Below are 18,982 nucleotides of genomic sequence, written 5' to 3' on the forward strand. Positions count from 1 at the left end.
GTATTTTATACAGGATAGTTACAGGATACAAAACATGTATAAGATGATAACTAGCATGGTAAGACAGTTCCCAGAGTCAAATTCAGGAATGCCACACTCCCTAAAAACTCCACTGAGCTGAAATGGTGTTTTAAAAAGCTGTTTTAGCATATATTATTGAACAGAATGTGAAATACAGATTGTTTTGCTCTTCTCCCCACCCCCAGATATAGTTCCATGTTAGCAAATGTAACCTATATTGCTAAATACAGAGAAAAATAGTGCTCTGAAATTAGGACATCACATTCTGTTTACAGTATATAGACTGCAACATTGTGTCTTCTAGATTTTGATTTCTTACAGTAAGAGATGTCTGCCATTCATACTTGTAAACAGTTTGCAAGTACAAATAAAAGTCAGCTGTGGATGGAATATTATGATGGCTTCTTCTCTTCAGGACTTGATGCGCTTACATGTAAATAATGCCAGAAAAAAAATCCAGACATTTGGTGCTTACATATGTCTAATTGTGCAACATGTTGGATAAATATTACTTAAGACTCTTTTCAGTAAGTTATTTCTGTGGAAGATAATGGGTAATCTTACTACATTTGTTATTGCAAAGGCTACCTAACTAAATTTGTTATTACAAGTGCAGAGTAGCGAGCAATTAATGCTTCATTTTGAGTCTTCTTAAATGGAATTAATCAGGCTTGCATTTTCTATATTGAAATTGTTGAAGAGAAGACTGAAAAGCCCCGAGCAGCTGCAGAATTCCGAAAGAATGAAGGGCTGAACCTGCACTGAACATAAGATACTGCCCCAGCTTTGCTTCCATCTGTGAATACAACATCTGCTTTTGAGGAAGTGAAATGAGAAACTGCATAAATCAATATAAAGATTGTTTCTATTTCCAAGTGTAGTCCAGGGCATAGTATTTGTGAAAGAGCATTGACAGTAGGGTTCCATTGCTGGTAGAGCACAATTTTAAATTCAGCATCATGATTAATGAGGAGGCTAAAGAAAAGATATACAAGATTATGTCATACTTTAGTATCCTTTCATGATAATTGCTAAGGTAAATGACACGCTACTCATCCAAGCACTCACTAGCATATCCAGTAATCCTGATACATACATCTATGTATTAATAAAAAAGTGCTTTTTTTCTGACAATTTTAGAATTAATGATTTGAATATTCTTCTTCTTTAGATTACTATAAATAGTCTCCAGTACTTGTGTAATTTCCATTAATCTCAGGCAGTATTCATACACTCACTTCCCATATGAAAACCCAATTGGTGATGCAAACAAAAGAATAAAGGACTTTTTACAATTAGACATGAAAAAATCCACCAAACCTGGCCATCAATAGCAAGCATTGTTGGTGTTAATAATTTATTAAATTCTCATTTCCACTGTTTAGTACTTGTGAAGACAGTAGGGTTCAATTGGCATGTATCTCTTTCTAGAGTGCACCACATAACTTTCTGCACACGCAAAGTCAAATGATGCTTCAGCTCTTCTTTCTCAGTACCATCTTGGGCAGAGTGGTTGGCTTTGAGGCGGTGGGCTCATCGGAGGTCAGCCATTCATGCACACAGTAAAGGAGAGGCGCGCTATCCAAGGACTTGAGACAGACTGAGCAAGCTTTGTTACAAAAGCTTAGCTTGGAAGGAAAGTATAAGGGAAGAAAAACTACATTTACAATTTTGCATCATGCAATCAAAACAACTTTAAAGGCAAAGCTGTTCTTGGTTGTGTCCAATACTTATTACATATCAAGCGTATAAAAAACAACATCACCATGGTTTAAAATGCACTTACTTGTGTGCACACATTACAGTCTCACCCTCCAGGGAACTACTAAGTTTTCTTGAAAGTTTATAGCTCACAATTACCAGAGCCCAGTGACTTACATTTTCCTAACGGATTTCCAGGAGGCCAGTGTTGTCTGCTGCCTCTTGATGAGCCACAGCACTCCAGCTCCCTTGTCAGACTGAAGACACGTACATAAACAAGTATTTCCAAAGTTGCCGTGATTCCTCGGTGGAAGTGATGGGATACTGAAAAATGAAATAACAAGAAAATTCACCAGTTGAATGGCTCATAACCATCCATGATTTTCACATGGCACAGCTGTTCTCTCCGACAGAAAATGGGAGGGCCAGGGCTCAAATTCTTCTGGCAACGTGAATGATCTTTGAAAATTTTGCCAGGCCCTGCTCTGGGAAGCATGGCACTCGATGCTGAATTTCCATACTGTCTTTAGGGAGCCTGAAGTGATATCCAGGCTTGAGGAGATAGGCAGGAAAGTGAAATTCATTTTATCTGGGAACACAAGAAGAGTGAGATGAACATAATGATCATATATGCATATTCCTTTGTATTTGAAAAGAAACATTTCTCTTATGAAAACAAATCAATTAGATCAAACACTTTCCCTCCGAAAAGCTTCCCATATAAACCCATGGCTGCAGGCTTCAGCCTGTAGGATTTACTTCCTCCTCTGGCTCAAATGATGGGAATTCATCTTCTGTTTTGTTTCTCTTGCCTGAAAACTAAGCAGTACACACAAGCCTTTGATCAAAACTGAATGCTAAAAACAATTCTACCACTCCCCTTTTGCACGAAATAGTGCTTACTCACAGAAATATTCCTTTTGAAGTTGCTTTGTAGATACCAGAGAAATACACAAGAGTCCGGAGGGCTAAGAGATACTGTACTTTTTGAGCAAAGGCCATATTCTGATGTCACCAGATACGGTATTTCTGAATAGTCTTTTATGCAGGGTTTTATTTCAGGGTTCTGTAAGAGTTCTTTTTTTTTTTTTTTTTTTTTTTTTTTGGTTTATAAAGAGAACCTCAGGGATTCCAGAGGGATTTTTGAGAAGGGCAATTATGAGTCCTAAAAACACCAGTGGAAAGAAATACTGATTCACTAAACAATACAGTTAAAGACAGAAGACACATTAACTGTCTGCATTTTCCTCCTAATATGCATAAGACAAGAACGAGTATATCATTTCCAGAGTTTTTAAATAGCTACTTATTTAGATCACCAGAAAATGGCCCCATCCCACATAGGATGCAACAATCCAGTGATCCACTATTAAATGAAGCTGTTCCAGATAAACTGCGAGCCAACTGACCCTGGAAATTTAGTACCCAAGTTGCGTGACTCGAAAATCTGTTCAAAGCAAGGCATGGCTGCAGGCCTTGACTGTTGTACTTTAGTAACCATAGTAACGTGGTCTCTGGAGACCTAATGCTAGTGAATTTTCCTTTATTTCAAGGAAGAGTAATAAGAGAAATGTGGCTTGGAACTTGTTCTCTCTCTCTCTCTTTTTTTTTTTTTTTACCCCCCCCTCCTTATTTTTACTATGCCATGACCTTGACCAAAATATCTTTGAAGTATTTGCTGGCTGATTTTCTGCTATGGGACCAGAAAAAAATATCAGGATATATAAAGGTTCTTGCCAAAGGAAGTCCTATCTTCCTCAAAATATTTGCCTTCATTCCCAAAGAGAACCTCTTGACTAATAATGTTTCAAAAACTTCTTAATGGAAGGAACTGATAACTTTCATCTCACAGCTACTACGGGCACCAGAATAATGTTGTACTTTCTTTGAACTGACAGATTAATTGTTTTTTGTTTCAGTAGCAGGTGCAGCTTTTCGTGAGTACATAATTGGATGTACATGTTTTTTCAAAAGAACACAGGCCCCTGTCTGGTGCCAAGCTCTTTTTAAATTTTTTTTCCGTTTGGGAAAAAAACCCCACAATTTCATTTTTTAAGTACAATGTAGAAAACTCATGTAAGTGTTTTTAAAAAGCTAAATACAAACAAACAAATGTTCACAATACATACTTAAGTCTGTCTCACATGTTTCAGCTATTATCCTGGATTAGAAATTCCATCTGTCATTGAATCCATATGGTTTACCAAACGGCAGTTTACAACCATGTATTTTTTGCGATTCGAACTTAGTTGTTTTTTGTTGCAAAACTTTTAATGTCCATGCTAATATCTGTGTGTGTGTTTCTATGTGTGTGTGTCCCTGTATGCTCGTGTAAGTATATGCAAATTGCTAAAAATTCTGATAGGATGCAAATGGACTTTGTTCATTAGAACCCACCAGTTGTACACAAAGCAAATAACATCAACATTGAGCCACGGAGCTTGGTTATTCCCTCCTCTAAATCCAAGAACTCTATTTTAGGCTTTCCATTATTTCTACTGAAAATAATAAAATGAAATGAGGAGAGCTGCCTTTATTTCTCTGTGCTGTCCTCTCTGTGTTTTGAGCAGAAACGTGGCTACATTAGGGAGTGCAAACTGCACAAGTATGAGGCTGCTCCAAGTCCTCTTTCCCTTTTCCTTCCCCCAGGTTATCAATAACTCAGGCAGATGGCTGCTGTGGTTCTGACACAGCACACCAGTGGAGCCTCCTGTTCACTGGGAATGAGAGAATGCTATCACCAACAATTTTATTTCAGTAACTGGGAATGTTTAAAATCATAAGTGGAGCCATATACTTTGTTGTGCTGTTTACTGTGACACCCAGCAACTTAGAACAAAAAAGCTGGGAATATTTTTCGTTTGTTCTCATGGACTTAAGCTGTTTCTCCCTTCCACTCAGTCTAACAAATCACTAGGATTCTGGCCAGAATAATGTTAAAATCTCTATGCAGTGTTACTGTAAAGGGCTTGAGTATAGAGTTGGAGATGATACTTGAGAGATTTATCTGAGAGGTCAGAAGATGTCTTTTCCTACTAATTTGCACTCGCCACTACCCAGTTCTGGGGTACCAGACTTGTGGTAGCAAACACCCTCCTCCTTTTCCCCAGCTGTGGTAAGTAGGTAAGAAAAGTATAAATCTCAGCCCAACTCTGACTCTATTCAGAGTCCTCTGTGCTACAGATGTCAGATTTCACAATGAACTGCACTTTAGGGTAATATAGCGAAAACAGAAAAAATTGCAGTCATGGGTTAGGCTCGCTGGTTATGAAGTTTTACTCCATGTCCAGTTCGTCTCAGTGTGGTTGAAACAGCAGGTTTCCCAGCTAAAATGAGGTTTAGACACACAGAATTTGTGTTAATCCCCAATAGCTTCATGTGGCTCCGTAAAAGTTGTTGTTGCATCAAAGTGGGTTTTGCTTTCCCTGCCTGCAGGGCAGAGCATCTGATGGCTGTTTGGGGTCATGAAAACCAGGCAATGCTTACTTAAGAGATCTTAACTCAGAAAAGGACATCAGCATTTTGAAAACAAAACAAAAACAAAGCAGGGCAAGTTTGTGATTCTCTTCTTTTACATACTTCCCTCAAATCCATACTTGTTTCTGTCTTAACTTAAACACATGGCTCCTTGAACTTTTCCTCCACTTCTTTCCTCTTGCTCTCTTCCACCCTTCCTTAGTTTGTCCTCTAACCTCACAGATGTAGTTGTCAGTCCACTGATTTGAACCCTTAGAAATACACATGGTCCCATTTCCCCTTCCCATTTTTACAAAATGCTGCACCTGGTCCAGCCCAACTTTGGATTTATGAAAGAAAAACTTGTGTAAAGAAAAAGCTGCCTGTCTTCCACTGTGGGGGAGCAAGCTTTACATCTTAAAGGTAGAAACTGGTCTCTTAAGGCAGGTGTCTCGACCCAAAGAGTATGTAGCCATATGTTGGATGAAGAAGATTCATTTTTGCATAGGGGTACTTATTTCTTGGTTCATAAAAACAATCCTTGGCAAAGGCAGGTGCTCCCCCATCTATTTCCTACAGGGGCTGAACAAGTCCAGCTTGCCTGCAGGACAACAGAAGGCACATTTTAAGGATGTTCAGCATAATACTGTATGAGATTCTTTGATCATATTCAGATCTTGTGGTCATTATCTAAGCCTTCCCAGATAGGGATTGGTGCATGAATTTGTGTAGGTTAAGAACATTTCTTTATTGTTCTTCGTTTCTACTTGCCACGGCTGCACGGGCAGTCTTTTGGAACACGCATGGTCACAGCCCGAGACATGCGCATGAAGGAGCTCCCTTAAATGTTCTATCTTTGTGGAAATTTTTTAGTCTGTTCAAATTAAAAGGCCTGCCAGATGTTCAAGATGTAATAAAATTCCTAACATCACATCACTGATGGTTTCATTGCTGTGAAGATGAGTCCAAAGAGACAAGATGCCAAAAATGCTTTCTTGTCTCCACTCGACACTGGAAATGGGTATGACAGATACCATCTATGGAGGCTCCTCTCAGCACAATGAAAGGCACAGATATGAAGATGTAGAAATCTTGACACATCTTTTGGTTGGTGAGGTGCTGGGATGAATTTGGGTATTATTTAGAGCAGAAAATAGCACCAGTCCAGCAACTCCTTGTGCTTGAGAGCCGACCGGGATAACTAGTCTTCGACACAAACCCAACTAGGCAGAGATAATGCTTATTCTGGAAAGCATCTGTATCTATGGAGCTGACCTGAAGTTGAACATGGTTTGCCCTTGACTATTCTTAGTGATGCCTCATGGTTAGCATTGACTTGATTGAATCATTTGCTGCTACAGCTCTTTCCAAACGTAGGTGATCCATTGCAGTCTCTCCACTCGATTTCTCCAGTCACCGTTTCACAGGTTCTTTGAGGTGCAGAGCCCTTGGCTACGTATGGTCCCCCCGGGCCACGTTTCCAAAGGTGCTCCACATTTATGACTGGGGCCAAATCTTCTCAGGAGGTCAGCCTATTGTGCACTGAACTCTTGAAATTCTGCCCACCATTGTCACAGTGGGAACAGGCTTCGAGCAGTCTTGGAAATCTGGTCCTTATTTAGGAACCGAAAAGAGAACCAAGCTCACAAAAATATGTCAGTGTATCTGGTTACTGAGCAATTGAAAATCTGCCCTCATTGTGCTTCAGGATTAACTCAGGATTAATAGGCACATCACTACAACAGTCAGTTGAGAGAAAGGTGAAGGAAGAATAATAATAATATAGCAGTATTTCAGCAGCAGCTATTTGAACTATAATCTCAAAAGACCTCAAAACCATCACATGAGAGGATCATCTAAACTACCTTGGAATGCAAGCCTGCTGGAGTGAAGATACATTACTGAATCTTTATCAGGGGAAGAGAGGCAAAATTAGTCAGTCTGCACGCAGCTTGATGGATCTTAGTGTTTATGTCATGCATTTCATTTAATCCTTACTTTTATTTTTGGATTTCTCCGGTTGCTTTCCTTGCATCACTGAGTCTATGGGAATTAATTTAGCTTTTTTCTAGACTAAACACTGGTCTATATCAATGAAGTATTTATTGCCTACTTTTTATATTCATTGCATTTATGCAATTATGCTATGTATGTATTTTTATAGAAGCTTAAGAAAATAGCCATACTTTAAAATATACATCCAGTTTTAAAGTCACAGCTACAACAGCACATGTATTTGATTTTCTTGTTGGGAGGTCATTATATTATCTATATGTATCAATGCATATACTTTCAAAGCAATTATTATAGAATGTAATGTTCTAAAAGCAAAAAAGTAGTCAACACTTGTTATTAAATGTTTAATTATATGAACTAATGACAAAACAAAATTTAAAGTGATAACAAACTAGTAATATAATATGGTAGTTACACTGTAATTAGCTATCCTAACTTTTTTAAAAAAGGAAAAAAGCATGTTCCTGATTGTTGTTCATTTCTCACGTTAGGAAAAAAAGACTTCTGCAAAAATGTGATGTCCAACTTTTTTGCAGTGATTTTTTCATATCTAGAATATCCTTAAAATTATTACATTGTATACCCATTTTACTCTTTATTTTCTGATTGTATTTTTAATTATTTTCTTTTCCCTTCTTTAGTCACTGAATGGTTTTGCATTGGTGGTGAGTGCAGATGGGATGATATTTTATGCCTCATCGACGATTGTGGACTATCTAGGGTTTCATCAGGTAAATATATTAAAAAATATTTAGAATCCTTAGTCACTGTCATTGTAATGACTTTCTTGTAGTCACTCCTACTAACTGGCTTTGTAAAATGCATTTTGTAAAATGCAGCACTTTATGTTGTTTTGCCTTATCCTTCTACTGCTGATTAGACATACACTATTACTGAAATTAAGTTATTTCACTGTGCCATTTCAGACTAATGGTCTCTTTTTTGTGTATGTGTGATCTGACGGAATTCCTTGTAATGTCGACCCGTTTGTAAAGTTTTTGTTAACAGAAACATGATCCATTATAAAAATAATAAACTAAAAGTTTCCTTTCAACTTCAGTATAAGAAGCTGCTATTCTAGACTGGTTGCCTATGTATAATAAATATATTGTAAAGTCACAGAATAACAGAACCATGTAGTTGGAAAGGACCTCTGGAGGTAATCTAATCCAACTTCCATCTCAAAGCAGATCCAGTTAGAACAGGTTGATCTGGGAGTCATCTAGTCAAATTTAGAATTTCTATGACCCCTCTGAAAGATGTGTTCCAGTGTTTAACCACCTTGACTGTAATTTTTTGTTCCTTATATCAAGTCCCAGTTTCCCATGTTGCAAGTTGTGTCTGTTGCTTCTTGTCCTCCCACTTTGTTCTTCTGAGTCAGGCTTTGCCTTCTCTACATCTGCTCATTCAGTTGATGTAGACAGCAGTAAGTTCTTCCTGAAATTTTCTCTTCTTAAGGCAGAGCAAACCCTGTTATTCTCTCCTCTCCTCATATGTCACGTGCTCCAGCCCTCTTAAGTGTCTTGGTAGCACTCTCTTGGGCTTGCTTTGGTATGCTGATATCTTTCTGTCCTGGGGTACCCAAAATTAGAGAGAACTTTGCCTTTGTTGAACTTCCTGAGGTTCCTGTCACCCCACTTGTAGCCTGTCAAGGTTCAAGTAGCTGCTCTGCTCTCCCCAGTTGGTACCCTCCGCAAACCTGCTGAGAGCGCACTCTATCCCATCATTCACTAATCAAGAAATTAAACAGGGTTGGTCCCAGCGTGACTCCCTGGAGGATGCCACTAGTCATAGGCTGCCAGTTGGACTTTTCTGTGACTTATGTTTGCATATGCGCAAAAGACTTCAGAATAAAAAGAATCATCTTAGGATGTGAAGTTAAAAAGCAGATGTGAAAAACAGAGGCCTCTGAAATAACTTTCCTCAATCAATCTTTGCTCTGAAGGTATCTTACAGCAGTCACTATTTTAAGGAAAGTATCAACCTAAAGATAAGTGCCTGCCCCACTACACTTGCAAATTAAACATTTCTTGTTGTAATTGTTTCAGACTGATGTAATGCACCAAAACATATACGATTACATTCATGTGGATGATCGCCAGGATTTCTGTAGACAACTGCACTGGGCCATGAATCCTCCCCAGATGTTGTCTGGACAGCAACTACAGACAGAAACAGGTGGGATTGTATATGTTGATTGGAAACATAGGCACCACTGCATAAAGTTAGAATTGCGCTCCACCTACGCCCATGCCTGTTCCACATCAAGTCTTCACGGGAAAGCTGCATAGTGGCCATTTATAATGTTTTCATCCCATAGATGACAACTCTTCCCAATCCTTGACATGTGCAAGGTAGTATGTGATATTGAGGTTAGAAAGTTGATGTTTCCTTTATTATACCTACGGATATTCTTATCCATGCAGAATGAACACCATTGTTGCTCATGCTACCAACCTTTTGTTCCTACCGATCAGGACATTAGTATTGCTATCATTAATGCAAAACCCCCCATGCAAAACTTTTCTGTACAGTATCACAGCAGCCACGTCATTTTTTGCCATTTGTTTTCTCATGCAAGGTTATACGGATAGGAATTTTCAGAAGAACAAGTAGGTTTAGCAATGTATTTTTTCCTCTGAGGCTGTGAATATGGGTTCTTAGGGTTTCTCCCACATGAGTCGTTAAGCTGAAATCACGAGTACGGAAAATACAATGGGGTTAAAATGGTAAACTTTATAAAGAGTTATTGATCCCAGCAAAAACGTATGCATTTCACCAGAAAGTGAGGAAGTATCTGAGGAAAGAAATTGAGGAAGCACAGTCTCCAGAAGCGTGGGCATAAACTTGCAAGCAATCCTTCAGCAGTCTTTATTAAGTCCTCAGGAACATAGTCACGAAACTTTGGCAGAATCTCTTGCAGTTTCTGTGTTTTGCAAGAGTCTTAGAGATATCTGAGGAAATTTGCAAGATTTTGTAGGAAGTACACAGAAAACAATACAATGTGCATGAATATTTCAAACTACTAAAAGTTACAAACATTTGGATTTTTTGTCCTAATATATACAGTGGAGAATTTCAGTTCCTGAGTTCATACTTCTGCACAAATACTTGTGTCTTTTGGGAAGTAAGTGTTTCAAAAGCTATGCACTTGTAGTCCAAAACTGGAAAATGCTTCATTAAAAATCAAGGAGGCAACAGCTGAACTTTAGCTAATCAGCCAGTGTTCATTTGTTTGGTTTTTTTCTTTTCTTGCATTAGCACTTTTCCTTATTTTGTTCCTTTTTCTAATGTATCTTCTGTGATCTCTGAACTCAAAACCAGCAACATCTGTTACCCTGCTTTGCATCATTAAAAATCACAAAAACTCAGGAAATAAAAAAGTCAAAGTTTCTGAATAAACTCACCTGAATCCCATTGTAGAGCTTTTCTTTTTTCTTTTGGTAGACCATGTGCAGATGTAACTATACATGCTACAATTTAATATTTCCCCTTCCATAAAGTAATTTTTAGTGATTTCCGTAACAGCTTCTTCAATTGGCTACAGAACATTTTCATTCTTTCTTAGTGTGATCTGATATATATATTGCTTCCACTGTTGTTCCTAGGAGAAGAGTATATTCTCAGTAAATTGTTTAAAGCACAGGAGAATGACAGCACAACAGCAGATTATTCTTCCTTCCTAACTCGTTGTTTCATCTGTCGAGTTCGCTGCTTGTTGGACAGTACTTCTGGCTTCCTTGTAAGTATAATTTCACTTAGAGAACTGTAGTCATGACATACTAGATTTTAATTACTTCACATGAAAAATATTTCAACATAAATATTGTGGACAGCCACGGACAGGATACACTTTTCATTTGATGTGCACTAACACCTAAGGACATTTATTAATATGTATAATATTAATAAATATGTATAAAAATAGTATGTATAAAGAGTGATGGTAGAAAAGAAGGCTGTAATATTTGAAACTGAAAGAATCTATAAACTTCTGTGTTTTAAGCTCTTTTGGACAACAGCTGTCCTCGATTTGTACTGCGCCTAGCACAAAGGTGGCAAGCCTCAGTTTCAACAACTAACGTTTAAGCACAAAGTATTTGCTTTACGGAACAGGAATAATAATGATCCATTTTCCCCTTTTGTAAAGGGTCCTTTAATAATAAAAACCAGAATTAGAAAGTCTTTCACACGCTCCTCAAATATCTTTACTCGGAGTGGCTCATTTCTAGCAATCGCTTCCCCATTTGCTTAGTACAGACCAATACAGGTTCTCCATATGACAAAATACGGCGCGTGTGAAGAAAATGAGAGGATCAGCACGAGACAGGGAAATGCAACTTCTGTCTCAGATGCTCATTTGCTGGAAGACTATGGGTCTGAACAGCTGTACCAGTTAGTCATTTCTACATCCCTGTTATAATCTTGTAGCTCTGGAAAATGCCCAACTCAAATGGACTGATTTTTTTCTGGTCATTTTGTGGTAGGTAATTTTTTCAGCAAGAGGCAGCAGCTTGCTATTAACTTGATCTCTGCCTTCTGATTATATGGAGATTTGAGGCAGGGATGGATGGTTCCTTCCAAGCTACGTACTTTGAATCTGGCTGTCTTAGGTATATCATAGAATCATAGAATCATAGAATGGTTACAGTTGGAAGGGACCTTAAAGATCATCGAGTTCCAACCCCCCTGCCATGGGCAGGGACACCTCCCACTAAAGCAGGTTGCTCAAAGCCCCATCCAGCCTGGCCTTAAACACTTCCAGGGATGGGGCAGCCACAACTTCCCTGGGCAACCTGTTCCAGTGCCTCACCACCCTCACAGTAAAGAATTTCTTTCTGGTATCTAATCTAAATCTCCCCTTTTCCAATTTAAAACCATTACCCCTTGTCCTGTCACTACATCTCCTGACAAAGAGTCCCTCTCCGGCTCTCCTGTAGGCTCCCTTCAGATATTGGAAGGCTGCTATAAGGTCTCCCCAGAGCCTTCTCTTCTCCAGGCTGAACAACCCCAGCTCTCTCAGCCTGTCCTAATAGGGGAGGTGCTCCATCCCTCTGATCATCTTCATGGCCCTTTGCTGGACCCGTTCCAACAGGTCCATGTCCTTCCTGTGTTGGGGACTCCAGAGCTGGACACACTATTCCAGGTGGGGTCTCACCAGAGCAGAGTAGAGGGGTAGAATCACCTCCCATGACCTGCTGGCCACACTTCTCTTGATGCAGCCCAGGATGCGGTTGGCTTTCTGGGCTGCCAGCGCGCACTGCCGGCTCATGTTGAGCTTTTCATCCACAAGCACTCCCATGTCCTTCTCAGGGCTGCTCTCCGGCCATTCTCTGCCCAACCCGTATTTGTGCCTGGGATTGCCACGTCCCAGGTGCAGGACCCTGCACTTGGCCTGGTTGAACTTCATGCAATTTGCACGAGCCCACCTCTCAAGCCTGTCCAGGTCCCTCTGGATGGCATCCCTTCCCTCCAGCGTGTCGACCGCGCCACCGAGCTTGGTGTCGTCAGCAAACTTGCTGAGGGTGCACTCTATCCCACTGTCCATGTCTCCGACAAAGATGTTAAATAGCACTGGTCCCAGTAGCGACGCCTGAGGAACACCGCTCGTCACTGGCCACCACTTGGACATTGAACCATTGACCACAACCCTTTGAGTGCGGCCATCCAGCCAGTTCCTTATCCACCGAGTGGTCCATCCATCAAATCCATGACTTTTCAATTTTGAGACGAGGATGTCTTGCGGGACAGTGTTTTGGAAATGCTTTGCATAAGGTAGATGACGTCTGTTGCTCTGCCCTTGTCCACCAAGTCTGTGGCAGTATCGTAAAAAAATATCTTTTCCCTTGGTGTCTGCCTGCACAGCCCTTGGGTTGGGCCAGTCCATATAATTCCTACAGAAAGAGCAGGGCAAGAGGAAAGTAACTCAGGAACCATCTCACTGGCAAGAACAGAACATGGAAAAATAGCAGTTCCAGCTTCACAGTAAGGCATAGAGGAAATAGCTGCACCGCCATACGCTGCCTGTCTCAGCAAACAGAACATAATGCAGAACTTCTGCTTTAAGTACACAGGAGATAAAAAAACAAAAACCAGCCTCAAATGTCTCATTTTACTGTGTGTAGTACCTCCACTCCCATGCCTCTGAAATGGCATGGTTTAAATTATATGAAGATAGTGAAATTCCTAGGGTTTTTTCCCTATTTTAAAACTGATTTTTTTGTGTGAAAAAACATGGTCCTAGGTTGCATTTGCATTTTTAATGTTTATACACTAAATGCTTAAGATAATTCTATTGTTTTTTTTGTATAACAGACAATGCAGTTCCAAGGCAAACTAAAGTTTCTTTTTGGACAAAGGAAGAAGTCCTCATCAGGAACAGTATTGCCACCTCAGCTGTCCTTATTCTGCATAGTGGTACCACTTCTGCTCCCTTCCATGACAGAGATGAAGATGAAAAACCTGCTTGTGAAAGCAAAACACAAAGCTGATGATGCAGCAGCAGTGAATACAAAGTATTTTCAAATTAATCTTTTATCAATTAGTAAAGTATGCTATGGGCTTTACGTTGATTAAGCATGTAAAAAGTACAAATCAGGCTAAATAACCCTCCATTTTAAAACTGTTTCTTAGAAAAGTGAATAATTTATCTGGATTTAATGCTATAATACATCATAACTATGATAATATAACACAACATAACATAATATTTATATTGTACTTTATGTATAATACATATTAAATATTATATTACCTTATATATAATGTTACATACAGAAAAACTGGAAAGTTAGGATATCTTCCTAACCTTCAGAAGTTACCAACACAATAAGTCACTCTACTAGTTGTAAAAGTGGAAAAGCAAAAGTATTTTTACTGAGAGTTTTCAAATTTTAGTATCTTCAGGTAGCACAGTTATTTGGACTAGAGCATTTTGGTAGCAAATGAAGGAAATGAAAAACTTTAGAAAGCTGAATGTGCATGTGGGTGGGTGTTCATATAGAGTCAGATGAGATGTATTTGGTGTATGTATTTGTCTTACAACAGAAGGCTTATGAACACAAAAGTCTACAATTGCACTAAATGGCCTGGAGCTGATCACTCGGTAGCAATCACAGAAGATCAGGACAGATTGTGTTCAGACTCATTTCCTTCCTAACACTTATTTTCGTTACTCTTCTATGATTGGATTGTAGTCGATGTTTGGGGCTAGGGCTATGTTTTCCCTCATTTGGTTAAATATAACCTTGCAGCAATGAGGTCCGTTGGTGTGAAGCAAAATGCTCATCAGTGTGACTGACAGCATCATAATTTGGCTTTTAATTAGAATATGTTTGTGTATGTGTGGATTTACTATCCAGACGTGTAATGTGTTTCTAGCACATACAGCCTTTTGACGAGAATGAAATTACTGGAAGGCTGATATAATGGACTATGCAGGCTTTTGGAACAGAGTTGGAAAGTCTTTTCCACTTGCTAGTTTTTAGTGGCCTGAAATTAATTGATGATCAGACTTCAGCTCCTAGAAAGAGGTGTTTTACTTAAGTTTTATTAACTGACTGGACAGTGGCCAAGGATTTGACAAGAATTAAGTGGGCGTTTAACTTCAGCATTTCCTTTGGTTCAGACCTGAAGCATGCTGGCCACGGATGGCGGGCAAATTTATATAGTCATTTCTTTTCTGACGGTCTTAATAAAACGAAAAATTTGTAAAGCAGTGTTATGGACTTTGCACCCTTTCCAAGCCCTAATATACATTTTGAACTAAAGACTGGATGAAATTAATTCAAATCATATGATGATTATTGGAAATTGAAGTGATGCTAACTCTTAAGTGCATTACTGGTCAGTGTGATGTATGTACCTTGAATCTACCTTGAACGTACCTTGAACAGGGAGAGCAGACTATACACAGTGTTTGTCTCAATTCAAGCTGAAACTTATTATTCCAGATATAGTTTCCATGAGCAGAATATTCCTAAACATAAATATTCCTCTTAATTGAATGCAGAATTCCAGTCATACACTAGTTTGACCAAATTAATGATGCAGGAAACATAGATAATTATTTAGTGTTGGTTACTATATATTTAAACCGTAAGTCTTTGCTGACGGTCAACAGCTTGAAGATCACATCTTTCAGAGTTTGTCACTTTACTGTGTTGTCATTCACTAACAAGGAATTTTCTGTCCTCTACAGCTCCAGTTCCAAAGGTAATTCAGGTCTTTGTGAAGCGGCAGAATTATATGGAAGAAACAGTCATCATGAAGGTGCAGCTTTCACTAATGTGTTACAGATCGCTGAAAACCAAATCAAAGGTGTGTCTGCTAAGTACTTCAGGATTATATACAATTTATGGAGAAAGAATCTTGTCTTTTCTTTTCTCCTGTTAGGTTTTCCAGATTTTGGTCCAATGATCCCTTTTTTCTTTTCTCTAAAACCACTTCTGTAAAAAAATGCAAAAAAAAAAATTGACCACCTCAAAAGACAGTACTGGATTAGTCTGCTATTTTGGAGTGGGCAGAAATATTGTGATGCTGAGTTTACAGATACATAAACAATCATAGTAAATAAGAATACTCAAAGTATGCTTTCCTAAATATGGTAGCACTGAATTTAACAAGATTATGTGAAAGTCTTAATAATAAATGACTGCATCTATCCCTCTCTGCGGAAAACTGGAAAATATTTTACAAATGCTGGTTTTTCCCAAAGATCAGAAAACAGAGGAAAATTAGTATATATTGTCTTTAAAAATCATGAGTTGCTTTTCCAGCGTTTGCTGTGGCAGTATTATGAGAATCTATGCTGTATTACAGATTTTAAAATGGATAAAATTTTGATGGTGATTTTACCCCAATGGGCAACTTCTTCTGGAATAGAGTTGTACTCAGCCTTCTGTCATACCTGCTGGAAACCTTTATCTTCTTTAAAACCATTCCTCTGTCATAGCCCCATTTTTCATTAACATTTTCTTGTTAGTATAGTACTACTGCTGAGAGGAAAAAATTATAATGAACTAGTAATACTGAAAAATCTTTGGTTACAGTTTAAGTGCCTCATTAAGCTTTTCAAATTTTATTTTTTAAATGTTATTTGCCTAGTTTTGTGACATACTTTAGCTTGTACTTTCCTATGCTGATGGTTCCAGGGCAGCAAACCTGTGAACATGCACCTGTAGTTTAGGTAAGAAAAAATGCTTGTATTAAAATAGATTTTCTTTTAAATTGTACAGCGAAGAATAATGGAGAAAATGGCATTTCTCTGGTCAAAGTACAAACAAATGAAGATCACTGGGTCTGGGTTCAAGCTAACACTCAACTTCTGTATCGAAGCGGTTGTTCAGAGTATGTTCTTGCCCAACAGCAAATGTTAAAGTAAGTATATTTTTCAATGCTAAAAAAAAATCTATATTTCAGAAAAATGGATGTATTCTTTATGTATGAGATCTTTAAAAGGACTGTAGTGACCCAAGAGAAGAGCTGAATGAGAAGGATTTAGTTTACATACAAAACGTAAAATCATTTTTGTCTTGGATCATATGAAATGGCTGTTATAATCCTAAAAAATATTTATTTCTTCAGTCAGAAGTTGAGTGCACCTACATACTAAAACAGTATACTTCAAAACCAAAAATGCTTGATTATTAATACGTTTTGACTTTCTTGCACGAAAATGTATTTTGGGGGTTCATTTTACTTTGCAGCTGAAACTCTTCACTGGTTTAGCATCCTGTTTTTTCTATTTTTTTAGCATTTGAGTATGTTAAGCTTTTTTTCTTTTTTCTTTCTGAATGACAGTTGAGCTCATGTTTTCAGTTGTGGGTGTTCAACATAATCTGAACAGGGATGCTCATATGCATTGTATGTTTGTAGATAGATACATCTAGTCGGCTGTAGGCTCAACCTTGGAGTGGAAGCTAATCTCACAGATTTGCATTCAAAGAGGACCTCTGTGCTGGGTTTTAGCCTTTCCTCCCAAATAGGCTTTTCTTCCTTCCCCCATGGGATTGTCTGTTCTAGTTCCTGTGGGCCTTGTTGAGGTATCTCTTCAAGCTGGTCTGAGGGAAGAGATAAGAGAGTGGAATGAACGAGCAGGGGCCAGGAGGTGTACACAGCCACCATCTGGCCAGTGGAAAAAATGTGGCTGTTATCACTGTTTTTTATCTTTAGGGTGCCTCGCAGGTGGAAGAAATAAATGAAAAAGTCTTTGAACTTCTGGAGTAGATATCGCTTGCAGGCAGCATATCTCCCATGATCCACATGAATAGCAGAGGAGCTCCCACCTGAAGGTGGTGGAACTCTTCACCTTTACTGGGACAGCACAAACATCATTGTGCTGTGTGAGGGATTGAACTTCTATTAAGAAGCAGATTAAAAGAGCCTGTTTCTTGTATTCAAGTCTTCTTCCAAATTGTTTTTTTGTGTAATTAAGTGTGCACTTTGATGTTTATTTAGTTATGTTTTTACACTCTGAGTGGCTAAAATCCTTCCTTTGTGCTTGATAGTTCCTGCAGACTGAAGTGTTTCAAGAGTTACCCTTGGAGATTATGTTCAGTTCTGTCGTCCTGCCTGCAATAGACTTCATCTTTACTACTACTTTTTTTGCTAAAATGTATGCTCTCTTCCTCGAAGCATACATTCTTTTGGAGAATTTTCACTAGATACTATCTCATTGTAAAATTCTTAATTTGGGAGTCTAAGCTTTTGTGACTATTGCATTTTGTTCAGTCCATTGCTTCCCAATTACACCATTTCTTGAGAAGCTAGTTCTACAGCAAACTTATAGCCTACCTTTTGCATCTCAAGACTATAAATAATAACAATAAATATTTAGCAGAGGACTAAAACTATTTAATAACTCATGGAAAAAAAGAGAGAAAATATTCTCCTTTCTTGGTGTACATTTATTACAGTGGGATATTCTCTCTTTGTAACAACATGGACTCCCTCTACTGGAAAAATCCTATACTTGCACATTGATTCCATACCCAAGGGAAAGTTCTTAATAGTGAGCCTTCTAAAAAAGCCTTCTAAAAAAGAGAAAAAGCCTTCTAAAACTAGCTACCCAGATGTTCATGCTCGGTTTCTTATTGAGATGTCCATGTCTTGTTTGGGGTGGAGGGAGGGGCAGTGGGTTCATAGCACTGATCCTGCCTGGTCAGGAATCAGCATGTTACTGAATTCCAGACAAATCCTGAACCGGAAGATTTGGACCCCAAGTTCTGAAAACTGCTGCATTGGGCACAGAAATGATCAGGCAGCTTTCTCTGCCAGAGCTCTCCACTAGCGTTGAGTACTTTTTAGCTGGAGGTCATGGAAAGAGAATTCACTGGCCATCATAAAAAACGAAAGACAGCATGAATTAACTTAGACATGTAAAACAAACTTATGCCCAACATGAACGTCTGTGACTATTCTGGACACATAATTCGGGCATTTTATTTCCTCTCAGCTAACTCTGAATTCTCAAAATATAAGACGCCCTTGGTTCTCCCTCAAATCACTTTGATCAGAAAGTTCTTATGTGTCCAAATAACTCCTTGTTAACAAAATACATCTCATTTAAAATATTCTTTGCATTTTATCTCTAGATTATTCTGCACACAAATTTTATTTAGATATATTTTAAAGGAAGAACAAAAGTGTAATGTAGTTTCCATACTGTACTACAGTATTTAAGGTCTCTGTGAACTGTGTCCCTGAAATGGAAGAGTAAATGCAAGTCAGAATTTAAATGAAACAGTGCCACAGAAAGGAAGCTGTGTGCACACATTGAAGCCCAGAT

The 18,982-nt window shown here is 38.5% G+C and overlaps 1 protein-coding gene across 1 annotated transcript in view; it reads left to right on the forward strand.

Annotated features, from left to right (window-relative positions):
- The window catches only part of AHRR (aryl hydrocarbon receptor repressor), a 72,083-nt gene that overhangs the window by 51,801 nt on the left and 1,300 nt on the right, over positions 1 to 18,982 (forward strand). The window contains exons 4-9 of the mRNA XM_074146770.1: positions 7,836 to 7,925; positions 9,243 to 9,372; positions 10,803 to 10,936; positions 13,510 to 13,709; positions 15,395 to 15,513; positions 16,431 to 16,572. Coding sequence (XP_074002871.1) covers positions 7,836 to 7,925; positions 9,243 to 9,372; positions 10,803 to 10,936; positions 13,510 to 13,709; positions 15,395 to 15,513; positions 16,431 to 16,572 — 815 coding nt within the window. The remainder of the gene's footprint in view (positions 1 to 7,835; positions 7,926 to 9,242; positions 9,373 to 10,802; positions 10,937 to 13,509; positions 13,710 to 15,394; positions 15,514 to 16,430; positions 16,573 to 18,982) is intronic.

The sequence above is a fragment of the Numenius arquata genome, chromosome 4 (genome assembly GCF_964106895.1).
Source record: "Numenius arquata chromosome 4, bNumArq3.hap1.1, whole genome shotgun sequence".
In the NCBI taxonomy this organism is placed as follows: Eukaryota; Metazoa; Chordata; class Aves; order Charadriiformes; family Scolopacidae; genus Numenius; species Numenius arquata.